Source organism: Coturnix japonica, chromosome 10 (assembly GCF_001577835.2).
Source record: "Coturnix japonica isolate 7356 chromosome 10, Coturnix japonica 2.1, whole genome shotgun sequence".
Classification (NCBI taxonomy): domain Eukaryota; kingdom Metazoa; phylum Chordata; class Aves; order Galliformes; family Phasianidae; genus Coturnix; species Coturnix japonica.
The window spans coordinates 17939322-17958431 of record NC_029525.1 but is presented as its reverse complement, the minus strand read 5'-3'; the positions used below and the strand labels follow the sequence as shown (position 1 = coordinate 17958431).

General features: G+C 40.8%; 1 protein-coding gene across 1 annotated transcript in view; it reads left to right on the top strand.

Annotated features, from left to right (window-relative positions):
- The window catches only part of CTDSPL2 (CTD small phosphatase like 2), a 32743-nt gene extending 15334 nt beyond the window's left edge, over positions 1–17409 (top strand). Inside the window, exons 3-13 of the mRNA XM_015873289.2 lie at positions 1173–1311; positions 3090–3239; positions 3702–3917; positions 5048–5126; positions 5400–5511; positions 6065–6151; positions 11711–11773; positions 11870–11949; positions 13566–13692; positions 14127–14222; positions 14711–17409. Of these exons, the coding sequence (XP_015728775.1) occupies positions 1173–1311; positions 3090–3239; positions 3702–3917; positions 5048–5126; positions 5400–5511; positions 6065–6151; positions 11711–11773; positions 11870–11949; positions 13566–13692; positions 14127–14222; positions 14711–14776 (1215 nt within the window). The 3' untranslated portion in view covers positions 14777–17409. The remainder of the gene's footprint in view (positions 1–1172; positions 1312–3089; positions 3240–3701; positions 3918–5047; positions 5127–5399; positions 5512–6064; positions 6152–11710; positions 11774–11869; positions 11950–13565; positions 13693–14126; positions 14223–14710) is intronic.
- Positions 17410–19110: the final 1701 nt, after the last annotated feature.

Here is a 19110-nt window from a genome sequence, read left to right as displayed (position 1 = left end):
CCTTGTCTACTGATTGATGCACATATTGCATCAATGTTTATTAGTGCTTCAGGGCTCATTTCTTGTTGTGTTTTTTCCCTCTATCCTTCTCCATGGCACAGCCCCGGCCTGTTCTCTGTGGTGGGGTGGTACCTTTTGCCTGTTGTTGTGGGAAGGGCAGTGAATTGCTTTTCAAACTTAATTCATTTCTCCTTTTTCTTTTTCCCCCGTGTTGAATTTGCACAAATGACCCAGAAGATGAGATGCTTTGCTGCTCTTTTATCTGTTCAGCGAGCCATTGCATGAATTGATGGTATATACGATTTCATTAATTGTACAAGGTAGTAATTAGACTATTCTCACCAAGGTGTTTGGGTCATGCAGATGTTGCCAGTGGGAGCTTTTGGGATGCGTGGTGTTCACACGTGTTGTTTCCACTGCAGGGTCTGTGCACTTCCATGTCTGCCAGTACTTCCTTTAGGCGCTGCACTCTTAGCATGGGCTTTAGATCAGTTGTTCTGAAGGATCAGTTTCATTCTTTTTTGGAGCAAGCAAACTGCTTTTCTCTTTTACTTTTTAATGATGTGAAACTGCTGCTCTGAGAAAGGTGGTTTTGTAACTCTAGCATGGAAATTTTAATTCACTTTTATATGCTCAGTGGCCTTGTTATTTATTTTTGTATTCAATTCCATTCATTTTGCTTTGTCTGACCCCTTACCTTTCAGTGCAGTCTGTAGGCCATGCTTTAGGATTTAGGTTGCTGCTGTGCCAAGGTGCATTGGGCCCCTTGGGGGAACAAGGAGGAGAAAGTTTATTTCCTTTACATTTGAACTGCTGGAGAAATCAGTTTTCTTACCATTTTCTTGTCATGTTTCTGTATTTCCCTAACTCCACAGCACTGAGATAACTGTAAATTTGCTGCCCATTAAAATAGCATTTAAATGCAATTGTTGTACTTGGAATTTCTGCTGTACAATTTTCTCTCTCAATACCTTGCTGTGTACCTTGAGCTGCATCAGTTTACATGAGTTTAGAATTCCAGCTGGTCAGATGCACGTTGTGTTTTCTGCTTCTGGGTGTAGGACAACCAACACGTCTGTGGGACTTTCCCTCACAGTGACTGTTCTGTAGTGTTCAGTGGAGAAAAGAGGCACTGCTCAGTATGTTTCTTTTTTCCCCTTTTCTGTTTTAAGGAAGAAAGAGAAAATCCTGCAAAAAGAAGTAGAATTGAACGGGATATTGATCACAACTTGATCACATCCACACCTCAAACAGGAGAAAAGCCTAATAAACAGATCTCCCGAGTAAGACGGAAAGGTCAAGTGAATGGAGGTTTGTAAACGTTCTAATTGTACGCTGCTACGTGTGAGTGGTGACTCAGTGATCTTCCAGCTGGTAACTGATACAGGACACTTCTTCATTGCTAAAGGTTGCAAAGCGCTTTGTGATTGACCTCAGCAATAGCAGGGCTGAATGTATGGTAGCAGAATATGATTTCTGTGACTGCAAGTGCAAGTTACAATGAATGCATCTGATAAGTAGCATGATCTGTGTAAGAGCTGTCAGTGTATGGTAATAATCAGCTGGTTTGGAACTCTTTTTTCCCCAAAAGAAGAGCCATTAATAATTATATTATTTAGCTCTTCCATTTCCTCACAAATAGTGAAATATTTCCCAACTGAGGACCTTTGCCATAGTAACCAGGATTCCTTAGAGACAGAAAGCTCTTGTCAAACACGTAGACAGGCTTCTGTTGTGGAACCATATCAAAATGCAGATGGGCTGGGACCTCTGAAGGCTGCTTCTCCCCAGCGTGGTCCATCCAACTTGAGGAGAGCCCTGAGTGATGTTCCAGCAGGTTCCTCAGGGCCTGGTCCCATCAGTTCCAGATATATGGAAGGGTGGAGATTCCCCTGTTCCGGTGTTTGATCACCTCATTGTGAAAACTGTCTTTTTAATACCTCTAATACTGACAGGCTGAGACACTTGTGTTAGATAAAATATTCAATGAAAATTGAAGTGTCAGCTGTGGTTCCAGATCTGACTTAAAAAAAAAGAAAAAACACATTTTTTGGGCTTCTTTTCCTAAGGAAACAAGTCTTCATGTGTTTGTGCTGCCTGTCAGTGTTCCAGTAACTTTGGAATCCATTGTCTGGCGTCTGCCAAGTTTCATATTCCAACAAGGTTTTTAAAATCAGTGGCTCCAAATGAGTGACTTCATTGATGGGAGGGTTATGGGCTGAGAGAATTACCTGCTTGGTAATTGTCAGATGTCTGTGTAACATGATTTTGGGATTATTTACTGTTGCTAATTAAGGTTTTTTTTGTCTGAGAGACAATGGGTATGCACTGACTCACAGTGTGATTGATGCATGCAGACTGCTTAAAAGTGAAAGATGAACTGTTTACTTGAATGTCATAGTATGAGGTATGCACATAGAGTGCACTGAATGCATGTTACTATCGTAACCACACAGAGTTCTCAGTGAAGATATTCAGTAGCAGAGAAGCACCGAGTTGCAGCTCACACACACCCTACATTTTATGTAAAAATGACAAGAAGTGTGAAGTACTTGTGCAGCTCCATCAGGCTCAGCTGAGCTCTCAGCTCATGTGCACAACATGCATTTGCTTATGTCCATATGGACAGACATCTCAAAGACTTGTTACTGCTAAGTAAATAACTTGTCTTGTTATGGGCTCAGAGTGATGTCTTGGATCTCACCCATGAGACAGCAGTTCTTACTCGTAGGGCGTACTTTTCATGCACGTTTATAGAAAACCTTAATTGTTATGTGGTGTGTTGGTGTAACAGGAAGATTTGTTGAATTCTGTTCTTTGTTATCTTTGATAACAACTAAGAATTATTTTACTTTATAATGTATGTGTGTGTTTGTTGTGATGGGTGTGCAGCGTTTTAAAAACCGCCATCATCAAGCACACAGGCAGGATTCAAGCTTCTATTAGTTGTTTGTCCATAACATAATTCTTAAGACAAATTACTACTTACTTATGTGAAATGTGGAGGCTCAGATGGGTTTGGAAGATGGCGTTGTGATTTTGTGTGATACTAAATTGCTAACTGTTTTTCTACACTTCATAACTTACAGAAGCTGGAAGTTACGAAATGACAAACCAACACGTAAAGCAAAATGGGAAATTGGAAGATAATCCTGCCACAGGGAGTCCCCCGCGAACTACCTTACTGGGAACCATATTTTCTCCCGTCTTCAATTTCTTTTCACCAGCAAATAAAAATGGTAGGCATTATTTGAGAGCCTGTGGTCTTAAAGCTGAGAATGGTTCTTTTATTTTGATTCTTTTCATATTAAAATGTTGCGTTTGGTGACTGTACACCTTCATTCTGACTTACAAACCAAAAGTTTGTAAAAAAAACTTTTGGAGATCTCCTTCCCAATTCTTAGAAGGGTTATTATTAATAAAGAAAGAATGAGCTTATGTTTGTTAGAACATTTCTTCTGTAAGTACCTAGCAGTTACTTCTTATTGGAAAAGTAAAATAAAATACTGGTGTGAAGTTCCTTGTCTGAAACAGACATTTGCTGTGGTACTTTTGGTTCTTACTTTTAGAAAACAAATCAGATAAAGCTACCTTCAGTTACTCTGAAGCATTTTTGTGTGGTGTTTAGTAGTGCTGATCAGTGTTCTGTTCAGTACCTCAGGGTAAAGGTAATGACTGTGTACACTGAAATCTTGATTCAGGAACATCAGGATCAGATTCTCCAGGACAGGCTGTTGAGGCTGAAGAAATAGTCAAACAGCTTGATATGGAGCAGGTAGATGAGATTACTACGAGTACTGCAACATCAACCAATGGAGCAGCTTACACTAGCCAAGCAGTGCAGGTCAGATCTACTGTCAACAATGGTTTAGAAGAAGTAGAAGAAACAAACGATCGTGACTTGCCACCACTTACAGGTAAGAAATGCACGCTTGTGTTTTACTCAGGTCCTGAAGCTGTAGGGAATTAGCACCCTTAGGGAAGCCTAGTTCCAGAATTTTCTATATCTGAATATTGCACATTTGCTTAAAGCACGTAAATGGTATTGTCAGCTCTTATGTTCAACAGAGAACATTTTTATGCATCAGAGACACAGCTTTTGCAAATCTTGTGTATTTTCAGTAGAACTTGGTTGACTTCCTAACAGTTCTTTGAATGAAAACAGACATTGAAGAAGAGAGACACTTTTATTACTGTTTACTCCTCTTCACACACACATTAATAATGCATACCCTAGACTTGCTGATCATGAAAGGGAAAATTGTGACATTTTAGTACCTTACACTAGAATGACATGTTGGGATGAATAAGAACATAAAGATCCTACATTAATCATCCATGTTTTCTTCCGAAGACACCTCATTAGTCATTTTGGACAAAAATAGTGTCCATAAAATTCAGGGCCCACTTCAACTACTTTACAGTTACGTAAATCTTTGCTAGATCCTGAAAATGCTGGTAGCTGATGAGTACTGAGATTTATGTGATTTACTGTGAAGAGAGTACATTGTAGCTCTGAGTAAAAGGGCCAATGTGTGATCCACTATGGACCTGTGGATCAGCTTGCCCTGTCTGCATCTAATGCTCCTGTTGCCTTGCTCTGATGGGCGCTGCAGGCATGGGCTGGGAATGAGCTGCAGACTGAAAGGTTTGTGCTGCCTTCCAAGGGCTGCCTGGCACTGGTGTTGCTCTGTGGCAAAAACTCCCCAACAAATGCTTTGTGGCTGGGATGTTTGCCCAGGTAGTTTACAGTGTATGGGATGCTCTGCTTCGTAACATGGACAGTTGCATTTTGCCAGATCCTGAAGTTCTGTAGGTGTGACTTCATCCTCTGAGGAAACGCTGTAAGAAACCATACAGGCCATTTCAGGAGAAATGTGTGGGGATTGGCAGGGTGGGGCTGAAGGGAGATTTTCTCACTGTTACTTAAAGTATTTGTGTATAAAATGCAAATTCTCACTTTTAAAAACTTCACTAATAAGACTAGCTCTTGTGTTATTTTTTTGTTTGTTTTATGTTTGGTTTGGTCATTTTCATTGAATTTTAGCACCAGTATCTCCAGACAGTGGCTACTCATCAGCTCATGCAGAAGCTACCTATGAAGAAGACTGGGAAGTCTTTGATCCGTAAGTGCTGATATTTGTGCTTGAAGTATAAAAACGATCACGTTGGGTATTGGATTAATAAACTGTTATTTGAGTTGCTACATTTTTTTGTTATTGTGGTAATTAAGTAAAAAATCTCTCAACTTGATTCAAGTACACATTGTTATATTAATGTTTTTTGCTTTAAATTATTTCTCGTGTGGCCATAAGTATTCTAAATATTTACTTGGGCTAAAGCAACAGCAATTTAATAATGCATAAACATTTCTACAACAAAATCTGTATTCTTTTCAGATACTATTTCATCAAACATGTTCCACCACTAACAGAAGAACAACTTAACAGGAAGCCAGCTCTTCCACTGAAAACAAGAAGCACACCAGAATTTTCATTAGTTTTAGACTTGGTGAGTATCTTTAGAAACACAAGCAAAAGCATTTGACTTCTGTCTTAGTAAATAGAAAAATTCAGCTTCATGTGCTTTGCATCAAAATGGACCAGGAATGCATCTTTTAATTATTACAACATTATTGTTCAGCCACTTTTAAAAACATTTATAGAAAATAAATTTGTCTTTAGAATAATTTCAATCTCTGTTTTGGAGTGTTTTTCAGACCCCATTAATGATGTCAGGAATGTTATCGTGAGCGATATCAGTTGGTACGTCCTCTAGTGGCCATATCAGCAGAAAGATGATTCAAAGTGGCAGTTGTGTATGTGAACTGAATAACAGGATAAACTACAAAGTTAGAAGACCTTCTTTAATTATGCCACTACTGTGCAATTCTAAGTGATTTTGTTTTTTAATTGCAATAATAATGAAAGAACTCTATCAGGACAGCACTAACACAGAAATTTTTCAGAGAAATAAAGTAACCTTAAAAGGAACATCTAGACAACTTTCAACATTGTGCTCATATTTTTTTCTGACCTACATACCATCTGCTAATTTTTTTTAGGATGAAACATTAGTGCACTGTAGTCTAAATGAATTAGAAGATGCTGCACTCACTTTTCCCGTTCTTTTTCAAGATGTCATTTACCAGGTAATTAGCTTACATATGTATGTACCTTCTTGTTTTATTTAACGTGTGAATTCTTGCTGTGTATATTTGTTATGGTCTTGTCTGAAGAGATAAGTAACTGTATGGCATTTAACAACTTGTCTGGGTTATAAGCTGCAGGTGTCACATTCTGCAGGGTGGATTATTCCCTATTAGAAGTACTGTGGAGCTCAGCTCAGTGCCTCAGTGTGGTAATGTCGGTCACTGATTCCAGCTGTAAACAATCATTGCTAAGAAAGTATAAATAATCTTTGTAGCGGCAATCTTCAGCAGCAACATCTCTCCTTGCCAGCAGGTGGAGGCAGGAACACTGAAAGTTTAGCCGGTGTTATTTCCTGGGTGCAGCTTCTCATGGACTGTTAATTTCTTCCCTTCATACGGCGAACCAACTCTCATTGGTTGATCATATCTTTCTATCAAGAAGACATCTTCCAAGCCTGATTAACTAGCTTCTGTCTGGATCATTAGTCTTTCTGTACCCTCCACCAGTGCTAGTTCTGCTTCTTTGCTCCTGGAGGGTCTGCTTGGTGCATAGAGTGACTTTGATTGTCTTGTGAGACTGCTAGATTTAGTTTTTTGTTCTGCTTTAGGAGGTATTGTTAGTTACGTGTGTTTTACCTTGACATACCAGAGGAGCAAGCGTGAGGAGGAACTCTCTTCCAGCAACTACCAGAGATGCTGCACTGACCCAGGCTGTTGTTCTCAGGTCCTTTTGTGTGATGTACCTGGGAGGAGCATCAGCTTCCCCACCATGTAGTTCGCACGATATTGGACCCCACTGTAGTATCTTTGGAGAGTGAGCCAGTCATCAGGCACCTTAAAAGGACACTTGTCCAGGTATTTTTCCTGATTTTAAAAATGTTTTTCTTCACTGTTGCGTGTAAAAATTCTTGGAATCTGAAAAGCTGAAATAATTTTTTAAACGTGGATTTCTTATCTCTTATTTGGTGACAGCCATGCTTAGTTTGCTTCAGACCGAACCTGGGAGGAGCCTTAGAGTTCACTCTTTAGTGGTTCTTGACATTGCTTACAGAATCAGGAAGATTAAAGCTCCATTTTTTTTTTCCTTCCCTCACTGCAGGGATCTTGGTATGAGTTTGAGTGTTTTCTTTCTAAGCTGCGGTCCTTTAGTGATTGTATGTCACAATGAGAGTGGCTGAAGTTTAACCAGGATTTTATTTGTAAGAAATTGAAGTCAATGGAAAGAGTGGCTTAATGGTATTTATAAATGCTTATTTAACAGCATTGTATCTAGGACTGTACAGGCAGGGTACAGTAAAGTTGCTGTGCGGGTCCTAGATAAGTTTTGTCTGAGCTTTCTCTAGAGCCAAGCTTGGAATTACAAAGGAACAAAAGCTTCTTGCAGGCCTGAGAAAGTCAGAAAGTCAGTCATCAGCTGTGGGCACAGTCCTGGTCATTACATTCTGGTCACCTGGTTTATTGTCACTCTGGACAATTTAGAAAACATTCACCTCTTACTGCATAACAGATAATAAGCAAGACAGATATTTTAAAGATGCCATTAAATTCATGTTTAACTGGAGTATAATACACAAAAAGACGGATAATCTTCTGTAGCACAGGTTGAGGTTTGTTGATATCGCGGGCTCTTTTTAGAACTTTGAGCCGGTGAGTAGCCATTTATCGGCTCTTACACTGTCTTGCTTTTGCTTAGCAATTTGGCCATTGCCTCCAGTATAGTGCCATATTAATTCCATCTCTGTGTTTCATTTTGGAAGTAACTCCAGCTGCCAACAAAGCAGGCACTAAGCTGTCTCAGCAGAGTTGAAGTCAGCAAGCTGCTGTATATGAAGCCTGCTGAAAACAATACCTAGTGTGAAAGACGAATCTCTGAAGATCCTTTTGTTAGTATCAAAATATCTGCTGCTTCCATGTAGGTTTCCAGCAGTATTAGACAATTATTTATTGCTTTCCTAAGAGAGAGTAAACCCCAGCTCAGTCTGCATTTTCTGTCTGATTTTCCTTGCAGTAAAACTGACTAATAATGCAAAAGTAAACCTGAGCTCATATTGTTTTGATATTCTTAGCCATCCAAAGGCGTCAATACAGTGCTCTTGCAGTATTAGAGTGATGATAAACCAGGCGCTTTCTCTAGAAGATGCTCCAGAACCGATCACTGTAGAGTAAGACAACAGTAAGAGTCAGATTGTGTGCGGTTTTAGAAGGAATATTTAACATATGAGCACAGGGCAGTGCTCACCTGGCTTAAAAGTTACAGTGCAGTTCTGGCACTGACATAATTTCTTGTTTTTCTTTTAAATCTTTGGGTGGGTCCCATAAAGTTGCTGATTTCCCCTTAAAAATAAAACAGATCTGTAAGATGGGTGCAGTTGCACTTGCTTATTTCAGGTTTTTGAGACCATCGATTTGTGTTTCCTCAGCTGAACAATCTCCAGCTTATACCAGTGTCTGTGTTTTGGACTCGGTGAAAAAACAGGATTTGCAAAGCTGACGTTTTAATAACTAATAAACCCTTTAAGCACCATCTTGCATCTGACTGTAAGAAGTGAATGATCATCTCTTCAACTGGAAATGAGGGGGTTTTTTTTTTGTTTTTTTTTGTTTTTTTTGCTATTTGCATTATTGTAGCACTTTATAATACACAGCTTTTCTGTGTAAGAGATGTGTCTGCTTGTTGGCTTTTTCCCTTCTTGGTAAGGTGGTTTCTGTCGTATTCTTTCCCTGTTGTTGGGGCACCAGGTGCCAGCCAGGAGCTCACATCAGCACTGCTGGGTGCATGCCTTCCTTGTGCTGTGCCCACAGCAAAGGGCAGATGGTTTCAGTTCTTGCATTTAAATATCTTCACTGTCTTTCTCACAGTAATTCACATTGATCCTTGCGAGATGTTCTGGAGGTACGCAGGCAAGCTGCAGGTTATTGAATACAGCATTATGTGCGTTCCATCTCGCTGTTACTAAAGGCTACTTAGTTGCTTTGCTACTGTGGTGGAATGAGGCAAATGGTGCAGGTGGCTCTCCTTTTTCTGGCTCTCCTTCCTAATGAACTCTCCACTCTATTTCTCTGAAATATCTGAAAGCCTTTGGTGTCTCAGTCTGCTCTTAGGAATGTTTCATTTTAGTTCCACAGAACCTCTGGAGTCATACTGGTGGGAAGACGTGGGCAATATGCGAAAAGGAAAGGAAGCTGAGGGAGAAAAGGGCAAATGCTGGCGTCGTGTTCTGCTTTAGTTACTTGATTCTGCTCGGATTACCTGGCATTCTCTCAGCTTGTCCTGGCTGGAGGTGCTGATGTGGTTGCCTCCTGCTCTGCATGAGTGCCACAATCCACTAAAACGAGAGCAATGAATTTGCCATCCCTGTCATTACCTGTGTGTACAAACTATAACTAGAAATGCATCATCATAAAGGAAATCTTTCCCAGGATTTCTTGTTTGTGTTCGTACCTGAACTTCCTAGATATCAAGACAGCTGTTGTATTAAGACAGATAAACGCTTACAGGGATGTGTCAGAAATCTGACCACACTGAAAGATGCTGTAATAATCCACAGAATAACCTGAAAAAGCAAAGAGAAAGCGTGCACTTGAGGAATCCAAGCAATCATAACTGCTCTTTGATGTAATTGAATGATTTTTAAAATCATTCAGCTGGCCAATGTTACTATTGGAACTCAGTCCAGACTTAAAATGAACAAGGAATTAGATACTGAATGCTTTTATAGTAGAGACAGTTGAAATACTGGCACATAGCTTCCTGCTGCCGTTGCTAGGAGAGTTTGTAGAAGAGATGGTGAAGAGCCTGTTTCTAAAATGACATCTGTGTTTCTTCCATCAAAGGGAACAGGCTTGTCAGCTTGAAATGGAGCTCTTGGAGCAAGCTTTGTACCAAATATCATCCTCCTTGCCTACCGTTATTTGCAACTACTGCCCCGTGTGTAGTGAAGGCATCAATGTCGTGTGACTCACTTCCAGTTTGCAAGAGTAACGTTTGGGTCCCAGTATAGGAAATATTTGCTCAAGAAAATCACGAGTAGAACAATCCCTTTGCATCTGCAATGGATACTTACTGTCTCTTAACCTCAAGATTACAGCTGTAGAAGTTGCTGGCTGTGCTACTTGCTCGCTGTATATAGGAAGAATGTTCAGAACAAACAACTTGCACTGAAAATTTGAATGCACGGACAATTTGAATGTTATTTAGCATTGGTTCACCTGGAGTATCCGAGTAATTTGATTACATTTGTCTTTGTGGTAAGAGAAATCACTCATCCAGTCTTTGAGCAAAACCTCATTGCCTTAGCAGAGCTGAATGAGATGTCATTGTGGGAAGGATTGCAGTCAGGAGACATATGGCGTGAAGACACGCTTGTCATCTCTGCATGCAGACAGTTGGCTGTTCAGGAGCGCCTTGGCTGGGCGGAGCCCAGAATCACATCGAGCACAGGCTGTGTCCAGCCGTTCTCACTGGGCAGCCTGGGGATACCTGCAGCCTGACAGTGAGCTGCCCACAGGGAGAAGGGAAGCAGATGCTGGTTGCACCATCAGTGAATGTATCTTTGTACGCCAGACCTGGCGATGCTGTGAGCAGATGTGACAGGATCGCATGCTCCTAGTGTAGGAAAAAACACAGGTTTTGTTACCACAGTAACTTGTCACTCTGCAAGCTTGAATCAGAGCTTTAGATGCTTCAAGAAAGTAATAAAGGCCTTATTCAGTGTTAAGCTAAATAATGAAATTATCACTGGTTTAGAAATACACACTTTCTTTAAAGGACTAAGATCTGTGCTAATGATACGAAACTGAGTTTATTAAAACCACTCCTCTTTTCTTTCCTTCTGTCTGCGTATAAATTTGACACAATTCAGTTCAATTAACGCAGGTCCTTATTGGAGATTTACTTCTGAAAGCAAATTTAAGCAAATTCCTAACTGGTTGTTAAAAAATAATTGATAAAGCTGAAATTAGCTTGGTTTAAATGCAAGTCCAGTACTCTCTCCCTTTTCTTTCTGGATACATTAATGAAACGTTTCTCAAAACCCTGTAAATCTAAATGGGGGCAATCAGTGAATGAAGAAGACAGGTAAGGCGATAATAAGGTTGTTGTTTTCACCCTTCTATGCGTGTCCTCTCTGCTGTGCTCCATACGTGCCCTTACGTGTGCTGTGGTGTTGGGCCGTTACCCTGCAGCCATGGGTCCATGCAGGTGCCTCTACGCAGCCTAGGTCTTGTTCTGTGGGTTCAGTAACAGCAGGAAGAGACGCCGGCATCACCTGTCGTCCTGCCTCTTATCCGGGGTCTGTTTTGTCACAGGGAATAATTGGAATGTGTGTGCAGTTCTTTTCTGATGTGTGAACTAACTGAGCTTTGGAAATAGCTGAAGCCAGTTGTTTGGGTTATTTCTGCCACCCCCATATTCTTGGTAGAAGGAGGTTATTGGGCAGGTTACTGAATTGCTGGCATAGTGCTACTCATCTTGATGTAATCTTTACAAATCAATGCTTAGTGGTGCGGGTGATGGCTGCAGTGCTTTGCATCTGTTCATAAGGTCCATTTCTGCTTCAGGTGTATGTCCGGTTAAGGCCGTTCTTCCGAGAATTCCTGGAACGTATGTCTCAGATTTATGAGGTAAAACTAATTCAGTACTGCCCTTGAATCGTACCTCTAAATTATATTCATGTGTTCATATCTAAAATAATGATTGTTTTCTCTTCTTGTCCGTAGATCATTCTCTTTACTGCTTCTAAGAAGGTGTATGCAGACAAGTTACTGAATATCCTAGACCCTAAAAAACAACTAGTCAGGTAAAATGCCAAACAGCGAGTGTACCTGGTGTGGGCAAACAAGCCTTTCTCTCCTAACTGGTGTGAGGAAGTTCTCTTTGCAGTTACCTTTATAAATGCTGTTTCTTATTCAATCGCAAAATAATCTGTGAGTTTTATAGTGCAGTTATTTTGGTTTTACATTTGTTTTGCTAATGCTGAGCTTTGTTTGGAAGAGATTAATGTTTCTCAGGAGCAGCCCTTAAAACGTGACAAATCCTAATGGATGAATTTCTGTTACCCTCATCTGCAAGGCAGTCTGCTACATGGGAAAGCTGAAAGTGGAGAGGGGGTTTCTCAGGGATTCATTCTAAATAGGGTATTCTAATGAGGGGCATGAAGAACTGCACTTGGCTGTAGTTAGGACTGAGAGTCAGTGCTGGGATGTCATATTGCTGGGATATCTGACCAGCCAGACAGGATGTACCAACAAGTACAGGGTCGGTGCTTACAGAAAATGAGTCCATGTGCATCCGTAACGTGATGGTTTTCCCTCCAAGGCTCTGATACTTAGGACTGAGGACTGCAGTTTTATCTGTGCTGTGAACAGCAGAGGTAACAAGGCAGGCAGGCAGGCTGTATGCTAAGAAGGTTCAGAGATTCTCTGAAATTTGTGTGGTGTGTGAATGTAGCTGTGAGTCATGTGCCTCAGAGAAGCTGACATCAGGGCACGATGAGTTCTGACACGAGCCTAACTGTGGATTTGTCAGGCACTCCACACGTGTGACTCAGAATCTATATATACATTCATTCGCTGCTGAGGCATCAGCTTATTTTCTTCCTTAGCAACATTAGGAACTCATTCCCTTCATGAAAGTAGTAAGCACACTGTGTGCAGCTTCTAAAAATTCTGCTGAAATATATAAGCAGCCTTAAAGAAACTGCAGTGGGGTAATATTACATTGTCAAATCTGAAATCTATCCAGTGCACAGCTGATTGGTAATTACGATTATACTGATCTTTCATGACATTTGTTTTATTCCTGCTCCTCTTAATGAGTTCTTCTATTCTACCAATCCATTTACTAATTAATTAGTAATAAAAGAGAATATACTAATTGGAAAGGAAGAAGTTGATGGAATGTTTTGGCCTCGAGGCTTTTTTCAAGCTCTAAAAACTGAAAATAGGTTAATTGCCAGCAGAGGTAACCTCAGCAGGAGAACGTTCCGTCCAGCACTTCCCAGCGTGTGCTGCAGTGTTTGGAGCAGAACAGAAAGGACAAACCTTGTGAATTGTTTGGAGTGCAGAACTCATCCCTGTGGTTTGAGCCTTGCAAAATCCTTCCAGTATCTTGGGCCCCTCTGTCATTTCATCTGCAGAAAGGGTTAGAAAGTCAGACCACGGTGACAGATGTTTGTTGTGCCTGAGCTGAACTTTTCTGTTTAGATACAAAACAATTCCCTGGAGAGCTAAATAACGTAAAGTCAGGTTAGCCGCTCATCTTAGAGGGAAACACTCAAAATGTGAGACAGTTTTTAGGAATCTGGTCAGAAGGGAAAAAAGTGGACAACATTTGGCAGCACTGACTTTTCTTTTTCCCTGTGCCATATAGGTGGTGCAGTTTCTCTCATTAATGAGTATTCTGATCTAATCACAGGCATCGACTTTTCCGTGAGCATTGTGTCTGTGTGCAAGGAAACTACATAAAGGATTTAAACATTCTTGGAAGAGATCTTTCAAAAACGATCATCATTGACAATTCACCGCAAGCCTTTGCCTATCAGGTAAGCAAGCTGCCATCAGCAAAGCTTTTGGATGTGGAAGCAGTGGGAGCCTAAACACCAGAAGCCCGTTTGCACAAAGTGCAGCCAGTGCTCAGTCGGTATCTGTGTAGTTTGAACCTAAAACCTGATCAATGTGCCAACGCTTCTCAGTGCAACAGGAGTCCTACAGCCCAAAGTTATCCAGTTCAGCTTTGAATTGTGATTGTTGATGCAATTGTGATGGTTTTGGATGAAAGAATTGTGATGGTTTATGCAAAGGACAGACTCGTTGCAGAAGTGATTTTTAGTACAAACTGTAGAGGAAAAATACGTATTAATAAACTTGAGCTTGGAAACTTTTCTCCCCAAAATGCTATTTCACAAGCCACATTTTTAGGTAAATAAAATAGAAGTAACATATTGATGATTTTTTTATTTTTTTTTTTAAACTTTAGCTTTCAAATGGAATTCCTATCGAAAGCTGGTTCATGGATAAGAATGACAATGAACTCCTAAAATTGATTCCATTTCTGGAGAAACTTGTAGAGCTGGTAAGTCTGTCTCTCTTTCGCTTGTTGTTCTCACAACTCCCAGCCCAATGTGTTGGTTTGCTCTGTCAAACAGCACCACATACTTTAAGATCCTGAGTGGCTGAGATTGTGACTGCGGGAAGGAGAGTGTTACTCCAGTTTGTGTGGGGATGCACTCACATAGCAGGAGGCAGAATGGCGTCATTTCCAACTGTGCTTTCAATCAGAAACTGGAAAATGGTGACATAAGTTGTAATGAAATAGAGAATTTATAGAAGTGTAGGTTAAATACTGCCCGTCGTTGTCTTTGTTCTTAAAATGGAAATAATTCTATTCCTAAATGGTTGTGTATGTTATGTATCTGTTCTTGTCAGCCTCTTGTTATTAGCGACATCCACGGCTTCCATTTTGTTATATTAATACACAGACGTTGGAGGTTTGGCCCTGCTATGATCCGATCTGTGGAGGTGCTCATTCTTCTAACGCCCACACGTGTGTTTTCCCTGCAGAATGAAGATGTCCGACCTCACATCAGAGACAGATTTCGCTTGCATGACTTGCTACCCCCAGATTAAGCCTTCGGTCTGATTACTGGAGGGGGAGAAAATGCAGGACCCTTTTGGACTGAAACAAAACATTGCCATTACTGTTGAAATTTTGCATTTTTGTACCCCGTCTTGCTTTTCTTATCTTTGGTGCCCAACAATAATCAAGGGTTACAGAAAGAGACTTTCTATATCTGAGATTGAATACAAACAGTACAATACAGTACAACGCGGTAGGTAGGCTAGAACAGAAAAGTCTTTAGAACTAGTGCGACTCCGATGAGTTTTTTTTATGTACAGGACATCTGCAGTTTATAAAGAGTTCTGTTTCTGCCACCAGCAGTTTGACCTGTAGAAACACAGGATTTTATGATATAACAGAGATTGAAAAAAAAAAGACTCTTCTTTTCTCTCTGTTCGGTGCTCTAAGTGGGTTTGTAGCCACTTTTCTGTTACTTTGGAGATTCTCATTTCAACAGGAATGGCCAGTAAAAGTTGTTTTTATTTTTCCTGTTAAGGTTTATAACCTTTTTACACCCTTTGACCTGTATTAGATTAGAATTTCATTATGCATTCCTTTTAGTTGAGGCGCTTCATAGTTTTTCTGGGAATAGCCGAATTTTCTTAGTTTTTTATTATACAGTCGAATGGCCGTTTTCCTGCTTCGTCTGCCTGCATACTGTATATTTGTTTAAAAATACTCTCTAGTTTTAATCCATGTAAGTTTCATTTAGAAAGAAAAGCCCTGCATTTATTTTTTGTTTCTGTAATATTCTACTGTAGTTGGAATCTTTTCAAAAATCAAGAGACTGGCTAGATAAGAAGAAGATATGAATTCCTAATATTCAGAATTTGTTAAACCATTGTGATGGCGCGTACTCCGACAGACAGTATCTTGCAGTGGCACAAACAGCCGATGGACAAGGAATACCTCAGACTATACCGTGCATGCGAGTCCTTACAGCAGAATTAGGTTGGTCACCTGGCAGGTTCGATGCGAGCCGAGTACTGCCGCCTCCGGGCTCCTCCACGAGTGAAGCGCTCTGCACAGGGGCTCAGCGTTTAAGGTGTTTCTCATGGGCTGGGGGTGCCGCTGTTACGCTGCTCTTCGTTACAATCAGTTTTAAGTGGTGTAGCAGCGAGGGCACCCGACAGCAGCTGCGCTGGATGGCGTGGGACGGCGCAGTCAGTCTGCTGTCACAGTGGTTTCCTATGCTATGTGGAAATGGTCTTTAAGCCTTGGTTCTCTGATGCAGCTACTACAAGAGGTTGATATTTTTATAATGGCGCGTAACCTCCTGTTGAGGAGGCTTTTTATGGAAGGTATAATTTGTAAAAGTGAGGGTGCTGGCCTCTCGACTGCATGGACACGCCACAGGCTCAGACTGTTGTTGTGTGAAAGATGTCACAGAACGGCACTTTTTCTAAAGAGAAGTTCGATATTTTGTATGCTTGTTAAGAAAGTACAGTATTGGAAATTAAAGGTGGACAACCGAGAATTGAGAAGTATGTCAATTAATTTTTTATGTATATTACCTGTTTACTTGTACAATTTTATTGTACAAATTACATGCAGCTTCATTTTCAAATGAGTCCTTAAAGTAAGGAAAATCTTTTTAGGAAAGCATTTACTTTTTGTATTTTTGATTTTAAAAGGCATGAGTTATGTCAACTTTTTCCAGTGTATTAATGAAGATTTTAACTTTTCATCAGGTTGAGTGTTTTCTTACTATCTGACCCGTTGTGTAAGTAGCTATAGCACATTGTGTCACGGAACTGGTGAACAAGATTAGCATGTAGAGCAAGCCTGCTTTGTGGAGAATCCTTCTTCATTACAGAAATCATCGTGGCAGAATTTCTGCAAAAGAAGTGAGAACATTTGCGATCCACAATTCTTGGGGGGGGGTTTTTTGTATTTAAAGAAGGGTATTTTGCTTGCAGGAAAGAAATACTACAGATTCATTTTAATGAGAATCTTTTAAATGTATTTATCTTTAGGGCATCCGGGCATCTTTACACTGTTTGTCTTTATGTCTTTATTGAAATAAAATGTACATAACATGACCTTTATAAATGCTTTTGCGCAGACGTGTGGAGCTGTACCCATCCCCGCCCCCCGTTTTTATGTTGATGACATGGTTCTGGAAATATTTGTACGTTTTGGAAACGGTCGGCTTGTATTGGAATTGCTACATGGTTTGCCAACTATTTTTTAGCTGTTCGTTAAAATGTAAATCTGAGATTTTTAATGAGTTTTAACGGCGAATCCTTGTTTAACGTGGAGTTCTTCCAGATTTCTTTGGGTAATTTACACCGTAGGACTGCTTTACACATCACTACGCTACCAGAAGGATCCCATTTCTGTTCAGTAACTCCTGGCTGTTCTCTGACTGTACAAAGAGATGATCGTCTGTTCACGTAACGCCCCCGCACACGTGTGTCCTATCTGTGGCAAAACCCATTATAAAAGTGCTTTCTTTAGTTAAGGAAACCAAAGCATACATTGCACTTTACAGCTGTATCTGTGTTGTGATTATCAGATCAGTGAGGGAAATGGAAATGTAAATTGGAGGGTTTAGTTCTGCATAGATGCACAACGGAAATTACGGCGACTGCTTAGTGAACATATTAAATATGAATATTTTAATGCGCTGCAAGTCTGATATTTATCATTCTGAACTTTCTTTGCAGAATGAGTCCACCTTCAAAACGCAACTTCCTAAAATGTCAAACCTGCCATAAAACCCGAGTCTGTGCGTGAAGCAAAGCTCTGTTGCTTCAGCTTTGGTTTTCATCGCTGGGTCTCGAGGCTGAGGCCTCACTTTGGCTTCAGCCTGGACCCAGTTGTGCACGCTGGTAACCGAGGGAGGCTCAGCTGCGCCCGTTACCTGGGGCTGAATGTAGAACTGTGCTGCTTAAGCAGTTCATCTTGTAGCTCTGTCGTTTATTCCCACTTTATGGATGGTTAGGGAACATCCTATTCCCAAAGTTCTTAATGGTTTCATTTTTGTCTACGGCTTCGTTTGTGGTCTTTGATTATGGCAGCTGTTTGCTAACTGTGCGTGCTTGTCTGTATTCTGTCCTGGGTTTGAGTGTTTTTCGTTTGGGCAGCAAAACAACAATATTTCATACTTCTGTTGCTGGCTGCTTTCCCACCTTTGGTTCATTTCTCCTTCCATCTCTGTAGGAAAATATTTTTGTTGTTATTATTCAGATGTATCTGAAAACCTGAATGTTTCACGACCTGGTCAGACATCTGCCGGAGGAAGAGTTGAATGTGTGTTATAAGGAGGCGCTTCTTTAAGCAGAGCACTAAACGTGTTGTTCAAATAACCAGACGTGGAAGTGCAGAGCCACGTTCCTCCGTTTGTTTTTTTTCCTTCTGGTTCTGACTTCCTTATAGCACTGCATTGCGAATCATTACCTTTATTCTCTGTCTAATCAGCCTGAATCAGCCAGCACCTGTTAGTGTAGGCATTAAGGTAGATGATGGCACTTGGAACTTCACAAAAGAACCGAGGAAGGCCCCATTAGTGTTGGGGTGTCCGAACTGCGGCTGCAGGATTCCCTGTGTTGTTCCATTCTTCTGAATGGGGGGCTGGATCAGCACTGAACACACTGGGGAACTAGGAGAGTTATCTGTGCCTTCTCTGTCTCCTCTCCATCCTGTGCTCCCATTGCCTTCCATGTTAAGGACTTGGAGAGCACACCTTTACAAAGCTAAAGTTCCAGTGTCAAATGAATGTTTGCACAGTTGCAATGAATCCGGTACGTCTGGCCAGATGGAATGGGTTTCAGGAAGTCGAGGCCAAAAAGTAAACGCTCACAACATGTTGTCATTGAAAGAAAAGACCAGGCAGCTCCTGGTGCGATATCAGCGCGGCTGTTAGGTTTGTTCCAATAAGTGCAACGAGAAACTGATTGCTATGACATGAAAATAACGTCTTCCGCTGTAAGTAGAGTTTCAAGTCAAGTGTGGGTTATTTTGATGGGGAAAGGACTTGGGTCTGCGCAGCAAAGCAGGCACGTGGCTCAGCCAACTCCATGGAGCTTCTGTATCATTATCAGCACCTGAGACAGGTGGAATCGAACGATGAGAGTCAGGCTGTGCTCTAAGGGCTGAGCCACCGCGTCGCTGCAGATCCGCACCTTGGGTTGTGGGTGCTTAAAGAGAATGGTTCACAAGTTGCTAAATGGCTGATGAGAAGTAGCATAGGTGCGTTGTTTTCTTAGCTAGTTGTCATTATTTTGTACAAAAAGATCTATATAAATTAATAAAAAAAAAAAGCAACTTCTTTGTTTGGAAGCAAGGAAGGCTCGGCAAGGATTGCCTTGTACAGGTTCTGTTACGCACATCACTATTT